Raw genomic sequence first — 8,496 nt, forward strand, 5'->3', positions numbered from 1 at the left:
CGTCCGTACCATTATCTATAAAATAAAAAAACGGCCAGAAAAACAAGTTTGTTGTATGGAAGCCCCTTAAATATTTATTTTATTTTAATTTAATTATTAATTTTTAATGTGAATATACGACTAATTATTCTATGAATATTTCCAGCGTCTACCTGTTGCCATTTTAATATAAATGTCGAGCAAAAAACGGCAAAAAAATCATGTTTGTTGTATCGGAGCCCCCCTTAAAGATTTATTTTATTCTGTTGTTAGTATTTGTTGTTATAGCGGCCACAGCAGTTATACATAATCCGTGAAAATTCCAGCTGTCTAACTATCACGGTTCATGAGATGCAGCCTGGTGACAGACGGACGAACAGCGGAAAGTCTTAGTAAAAATCATCCCCACTTTACGAGCAGGGGAGGTCTCCTAAAAAATCACCACCACTTTGTTACAAAGGTTCAAAAACACGACGTAACTACGAAGTATCGATCCAACATACAACCTAGCGAGTTAATTGAAGACAGTAGGTACTACACGTTTATTTGTATTTGATTGAATATACTGATTCCTACATTCCTATTTATTTGGGTCCTATTCTATTTGACCCATTTCAGAATATAATTTGATTGGTAAGTTCGTTATATGCTATTTTAAATATAAAGCCCCAAAAGTTGTTTTGCCTGAGGGCCTCGACGTGGTTAATCAGACCCTGAGTGCCTCCACTCCCATTAAAGTGCTTGTGTCTTAAGAAAATTGAACGAAGGAAGCCGTAACCCGAGAAATTACTAAGTTAACTATCATAGAGTATCATAGAGAGAGGGTAGAGTAGTATCGTAGAGTACTGGGTGGTAGTTTACACTAATTTCGCATAAACTTTTTTACAGGTACCCATTTACCCAAAGCTAAGAATTCTAAGAAAATTGGAAGTGATTGAAAAGATCTAAACGCAAGATGTCGTTACCTAATGAAGATATGGAGATGGAGAAGATTGCGGAAGACGAATTGTCCAAGCTGCAAAGACAGGTAACATTAATCTATAGACGAACTGAAATAATTACTTTGCTCATCCGCGACCTTATGAGCTACGTTCATGCAAGAAATGTGTGTTCATGCAGTTTGTCCACCTCCACACTGTAAGAGTAAGAACACACAAACCCATCTATCATCACCACCATACTTGTATACCGGGTGTGGTATGTAATACGAGCAAATAATTTAAACATAGATCATACCTACTCGTCAATCTGAACAACATTAGTTCAGCGACTTTTTAAAATAATAGAGTCTTTAGATTATCCTTTTTTCATACAAATTAAATACTGCTATCAATGTACGCCATACTAGAACACAACTGACGTCACCTGTCACGCTACAAATATCAAGCATTTTGCTTTACATTGCTTCTTCGAATAAACTTTAAGTGTAATAAAAATTAAAAAACTAATTATTTTTAAAAGTCGCTGAACTAATGTTGTTCATATTGACGAATATGATCTATGATTTAATTATTTGCTCATATTACAGGCCACACCCGGTATAATAGACTGACGCGTTTCGAACTCGACCAGAGCTGATTTCAGAGCAATACAACCGTTCACCAAACTACCGGATGTTAATAACGATTCAATAAATTATTTAACTGTCATCAGTTCCGTGTTATGGAGATAGATCGAGTAACGGTGATGAGCAGCGTGCAGCCCACCCTGCGTGTGCAGAGGAATATCATACGGACCCTCAATGCAGACTTGGAGAAGATCATGCTAGAGTTGAAGGTATTTTGTGTAATCTAATCAGCTACAGTCATTGTGATTGTCACTGAGTGCATTGGGTCGATTCCAGGGTAGTCAGTTGGTAGTTTGCACTACAATAGCCTACTAACCTACTACTACTATCTTTTACAGTTAACAAAAAGCACCTCAAACGTACTGGAGAGCGCTAAAGCCCGGGACAAGTTGGTGGCCCTACTGAAAGAGCATGAGAAGTGTTCAACAGAGGTCCGGGAACACAGGAGTACCACCAACGAGCTGGATTTCCTGCTGCGCCAGGTCCAGAAGGAGATCAAGGCGTTGAGGACCAAGGGAAGTGGCACTGAAGAGGTGAGGAGACAGATTTTAGCTAACTTTTTGGAGCCTTACCAGTGGTACACCGATATCATGGAAACCCCACAAGTCACCTATGATTTTTTTGTTGATAATGACAGGACTTGAATGTGTACTTCTACAGCATGTTATAAAAATATCCGTAAAGCGGAAAGGGGGTTATATGGTCCCTTATAAAGAGTCCATTTACAATATTTGAAAACCGTAAAATCACTGTATAATTAACCACCAAAAAAACTTTCAGTAAATACATATGAAACACCCAAGAGTTGAGAACAAACATTTTTATTTTTCATACCAATATCTGCCCCGACCGGGGATCGAACCTGGGCCTCAAGCTTCGTAGTCAGGTTCTGTAACTGCTGGGTTATCCGGTCGTAAAGAAAATCTGAATATACCTGCTGCTGTTCAGATAGGAGTTTTGATGTCTCGATGAATTCTTCCGTTATGTCTCTCTCTCTCTCTCTCTCTCTCTTATTTCAGGAATACACGAAGGTTCTGACGGATAAGAACATGATCAGCCAGCTGGAGAACCGGCTGAGCACAGCCATGCGAAGGTTCAGCACTGTCAACAGCGAGAATTATAAGATGCGGGTCGAGATCGATCGTCTCTTGCGGGACCGGTATGATGCTAGAAGCTATAGGACAGTGTGCCATGCACCCAAAAGACAGGACAGCGCTGTAACACGTGACTCGAGTGGCTGCTCTCGGTTCTGTGGTTTCTATAAGATATGTCTATGTAGATACTAACTATAAGATTTCTGTAGTATTTGTACTAGAACGTCACCAAATCGACAAAATCTTTACCTGTACATATGTACGATATTTTGCTCCTCCTTGCTTAACCAGGGTTTAGTAGTATAAGTCGATATGTTTAGAACTGTCTACCATAATCCAGGTGATCAAAGTTTTGATCGGGCTAGCTCGTCTAAGCTATGCACCAACATAATATTTCTTTGTCTTCACAGCCAGTCATTCAACGTAATTTGGAAGAATCAGATCAAGCGTCTAATGGACGGCAAAGCGGCAGTGCTGGAGCTGGTGGAACAGGCCATCGCCACGTACGACCAGCGCGAAGAGTGGTGCGCCAAGCTGGACGCGCTAAAGGAACGCGCGGCGATTGACTACAGGAAGCATTGCTTGGTATGTGACCGTGAGGCTGAGGAACTGGTATTGGGACCACAGATTACGGAAAGTCGTAACGAGGCATCAGAATCCACATTCAGCCGTGGTGGCCGATGGGCCCTATGGCCTCTAAAGGAGAGTATGCAGTGTATATGTATGTATGTGTCTCTATTTCTTTGGTCCTCGCAGCAGCTTAAACGGTTGGTCGGGTTTTAAAAGAACTGATGAGTGATTGCACACAAGGAGAATGAATGAAATTAATGAGTAAATGTCAAAATCCTGCTGTCATTACACGACATGTTGTAGCTGTGTGTGTATCATTCACTTCAACTCTCGCGCGCTATCTATTTCATAAGATTCGTCATAACATTTACATAACTGTCGGAGTGACATAGGATATCTGTATCTAATACCTTTAAATGAGCAAATCTTGTATATGTATATATATATTTCGCGGATCTCGGAAACGGCTCCAAGTCCAACGATTTCGATGAAATTAACGAGAACATTTTAAATATATGTGCCTTGATATGTTATAATAGGTAAGTACTTTAAGCTACCATTTTCACAGAAATATCAAAATGTAAGAAATAAAAAAATAAATTAGTTTACCTAAAATGAAAAACCCTGCCTTAAAAAAAACTAAAGTTAGATCTGTTATCTGTGGTAAAGTACCTACTTAGGTTTTCTGTTTTTTACTCATACTTATTCTTCCACGTTCCAGGAGGTACGCGAGCTCCAGCGCCAGTTAGAACACAGTCTGAAGTTGGAGGAGTTCCTGCGAACCAAGGGCACAGTCCGTTTGACTGCTGCTGATGCTAAGGCTGAAGCCAAGAGACTGGAGCAGCAGGAAGAGGAGCTGAGGACTTATAACAACTATGTCAATATCCTGGATGCTATACGGGTAGGTATGGGGGAGCCGAAACGAACACAGAGCTCACTACGGCTAGAAATTAAACCAATGGTGCTGGCATGAGCTGTCTCATTGTATGATTTTGCAGTATGATTGATTGTTTTTAAATTAAATAAGGTCTTATTAACAAGATCTGTTGCTATGAAAAAACAACAAACGAAAACAAGAACCAGGGCCGTCTTTCACAGGCACTGGGCACATAAGGATAATGGGGTCCCTGCTATGACCATAATAAAGCACTATTTAGCTATCGGCTATGGTTTGGTAATCGAGTAGGGACTAGGGGGCACCAATACCAATCCATCGCGGGGCCCTGGGCACGTGCCCAGTGTGCCCAGTGGAGAAGAGGGGCCTGACAAGAACAACGAAATAAGTGGATAAATTAACGTAGGAAAGAAATCGTGGGTGCACGAAACCCCATTTCTGTGTCAAGGAAGTTAATTTTTAACTGAAACTACAATGAACTAAAATAATTTCTTTGCTCGCCCGCGACCTTATGATAGTTAAGTTTATGCAAGATAATGCGTGTTCATGCAGTTTCTCCACCTCCACCTGTAAGAACACATTCAAATCACACAAACCTATCTATCACCACCACCACACTACACTGACATGTTTCGAACTCAACCAGCCAGACCTAATCTTTAGAGCAACACAACCGTACACCATGCTACCAGATGTTAGACTCAGATGTCAGATGTTACATGTGTCAGTGTAGTGTGGTGGTGGTGATAGATGGGTTTGTGTGATTTGTGTGTGTTCTTACAGTGTGGAGGTGGAGGAACTGCATATACACACTTATTTTGCATAAACTTAACTATCATAAGGTCGCGGGTGAGCAAAGAAATTCTTTTAGTTTATTGATATGGACCTCCGCAAAGTAACGCCTGATGCAATAAATTATTTGAAATTACAATTTTTAATGTAATTTTGTTTACTTTCTTCTCGCTTGACGGTTGTGAAAACATATGCCCAATAATGCCCACAGTTGCCACCGCTATGTGGCGCTGTTATCGTGCATGGTCTCAATGAGGGTTTTCACAGAGGCCAAATATCGCTAGATGGCGTTAGTATCGTGATACTAACGCCATCTAGCGATATTTCGCCTCTGTGAAAACCCTCACTCTCAATAGAACCACGTGTTTACTAAACTCCAATTCAATAGAATCTGACAATCCTGTAGACACTTCCAGCCTACTAATATAAACAGCGTCCTGCCTAAGGCTTTGCGATGTGACTATTATTCTTTTTTGATTCCTTTTAGAGATAATTGCAACAACAGGGACATATATAATCAAGTGTGCCCACGATAGGTGTCTAAATATGTAGAAAATTGACAGATTCTATTGAATTGTACTTTACGAGCGAACACTTTCCTAATCCCTCGTGCCCAGGAGTTCGCCGGCGAGGACGACGTGGACAAGCTGGTCCAAGAGTTCAACCGGCGCGAGGAGGAGAACTACGCGCTGTTCAATTACATCAATGAGGTCAACAGCGAGCTCAAGAACCTGGATGACAGCGTTCGAACACTCAAGAATTACATTGGTTTGTGGGAAAATCCGTCCCTCTCACTCTCGTATTAAATAATATTAGCGGGTGCAGGACGGCAAGATACGAAGTTCGAGTTTTGCACTTCGCGGTATAGGGCCCGCAGGGCTACTACGAAACTCGAAGTTCGTATCGTACCGTCCGTCTCGCTCTCGTATTAAATAGTATAAGTGTCAGAGGGACCGCACAACACGAACTTCGAGTTTCGAGTTTCGTAGTAGCAATGCTGAGGCCGAATTGTCTAACGCGCTGACGTTTGCACTCGCATTCACTCTCTTTCTACCTTCGTCTTATACCGTGTGAGCGTGACTCAAAGATGTGGTGAAAACGATAAGTTTTACGCTAGATACCATTTTCCCAAAAAAAAATCAATTTTAATATTTTAAATGTGAAAGTGTGTGTTTGTATGTATGTCCGTCTTTCACGTCGAAACGGAGCGACGGATTGACGTGATTTTTGGCATACTAGATATAGTTTATGGACCAGAGAGTGTCATAGGCTACTCGTACTTTTTATCCCGGAAAAATGCACAGTTCCTGAGGGAACAGCACGCGATAACCTAATTCCACGCGGACGAAGTCGCGGGCAAAAGCTAGTAAAGTTATAAATAAAAAAAATCTCAAACAGACTGTCAACAAATTTAGTGGGATAGAATATTGTTACTACTGTAACTACGGTTCAATAGTCGGGACCGACCATTGGGAATTTTTGAGCCGGTCATGATTTTAAAAAGGTCCCGACTGTTGAACTTTAACCTACTTAACAGTTTTCTAGACCACTAGACTTGTTCTTCTTTTTAGTCTTTTTAAGACAGCATAGTTTTGATTTCTTCATTGTTTATTATTTTATTAAACAAACGATTTCTAGACGAAGAGCACGCGAAACACCAAGCCAAGTTGTCGAAGCAGCAAGACAGTGTGGAGTCCCTGCGCGCTACACTCGACGACAAGCGACAGGCCACTGCACTGCTGAGGGAAGACACAGCTCGCAGCAACGCTGTACTTAGCAGCTTACTGCTACAAGTGCAGCAGTTGGCGCAGTGAGTATTGTGCAAGCAGCAAGACAGTGTGGAGTCCCTGCGTGCCACGCTAGGAGATAAACGACAGGCCACTGCGCTGCAGAGGGAAGACACAGCTCGCAGCAACGCTGGGCTTAGCAGCTTACTGCAGAAAGTAGGGGAGGGGGGCCAAATTGAGCACCTTTAGAGGAACTGAGAAAAAAGTATGAAGAAAATATCAGTATCACTTAACTTTAAATGCTATTTCAAGCTGAATTTATCGTAGTTTAATTATACATACTTCAATATTCTGCAAAGTTTAGAAAAACTAATAAAAATAACAAATTACGAAAACTTTACTTTTGCTCGCTTTGCCCGAGGCGGAGCCTAAAGCGAGCACCGCTTTTGGGCAAAGCGAGCACAAAGGGGGCAAAATGAGCACCCTTCATTCATGCAATAACTATAAAATATTTATTTGGAGATAAGGACAAAAACTACGTCGATCACGTCAATAAAACTCCAGTGATTTGATGTAGACTTTAATCAGAGTCAAAACATAACAAATTTAACAAAAAATGGTACTTCTTACAAAACATTGCTTTCCGCCATTGCTTTTGACATTGACTCTTCATCCCAAGCACCTTGTTCAGTTTTTCTTTTGTAATTATTGACCATCTAAAACAATTAAGCAATGAAAACAAGCAAGCTAAGCGTTTAAATAACACAAAAACAAATAAATCGCTTTAATATGCCTAACGCTATGTGGGCACATGCTCACTTTGCCCTGCCCGCTTTGCCTTTTCGACCAAATCCACATTGTACTCGAACCTAAACTTCAAATATTTCGCGCACATTCAAGAACATTTTACCAAAACAAAGCTAAATAACTGTCAATACATATTACAATTAACGTTTTTCAACAACGTCCTCACAAATCCGCAAAACACTCGATACATACCTCGTATTTTTCATATCTGGACTGATCAAATCGTAATTTTTGACACTACACGCGCACGGTCGCTAACAGGCGGTGGTGGGCGACTGCGGCAGGTGGAGCGGGGCGGGGCGGATATCGCCACGCAGTCACACCGCCATTGTCCTTATATTTTCTAGGTGAGCGCCAGTGCTCGCTTTGAGCAGTATGCTCGCTTTGGGCCCCCTCCCTACAGCAGTTGGCGCAGTGAGTATTGTCCAAGCAGCAAGATAGACTGGAGTACTGGAGTCCCTTCGCGTTACACTTGAGGACTAGCCACAGGCCGCCGCGCTGCTGTGGGAAAATAATTGGAAGGAAAACAAATAGTTCAACAATTGGAAGGTTATTTAAATACCTTTGTTGTATTACTGTGTGAAAATAACATGGAAGATCACTGGAATACTTATTAATTCACTTTAAGGTATTATTACCACGTGACATGTGACCATCTGTTATAATCGGGTTGCAAAGATATTAGGTTACGTATAAGTAGTATGTTTTGATCTTGTAGCGGAGAAATGTTGTGTAAGTGATTCGCGGGTAGTTCTAAATCATAAATATAGCATGTCTACTCTACATGTTCGAAAAATGATGATAAAATGGCGATAGTCAGGATACGACCTTTCCTTTCGAAGAACCCTAATATCTCGTAAATTCGGAACATACCAGACAGCTACGAGTAGCAGCTTATATCCTTATGCGTGTGTTTTGTTCCAGTACATCCGATTGCAACTCGCTGCCGCTGCTGAAACTCCTTGGCAAATCCGTGGACGTCAACGTGTCCAACGCCCGCCTCTACATAAAGAGCTTGGAGAAGAAAATAGCTGAAACTGTGGAGATTATCAAGATAGATGAGGT

General features: G+C 41.3%; 1 protein-coding gene across 1 annotated transcript; it reads left to right on the top strand.

Moving 5' to 3' along the window:
* Positions 1-505: 505 nt before the first annotated feature.
* Positions 506-8,494, top strand: LOC141430852 (coiled-coil domain-containing protein 63-like; the record flags this gene model as incomplete). Its single annotated transcript, XM_074091712.1, is given in 10 exon segments — positions 506-612; positions 868-1,006; positions 1,633-1,755; positions 1,885-2,079; positions 2,566-2,705; positions 3,051-3,225; positions 3,932-4,111; positions 5,515-5,665; positions 6,536-6,707; positions 8,356-8,494. Coding segments are annotated over 9 exon segments (1,347 nt in total), but the record flags the coding sequence as incomplete, so codon positions are not given.
* Between the last annotated feature and the right edge of the window lie 2 nt (positions 8,495-8,496).

Source organism: Choristoneura fumiferana, chromosome 9 (genome assembly GCF_025370935.1).
Source record: "Choristoneura fumiferana chromosome 9, NRCan_CFum_1, whole genome shotgun sequence".
Lineage (NCBI taxonomy): Eukaryota > Metazoa > Arthropoda > Insecta > Lepidoptera > Tortricidae > Choristoneura > Choristoneura fumiferana.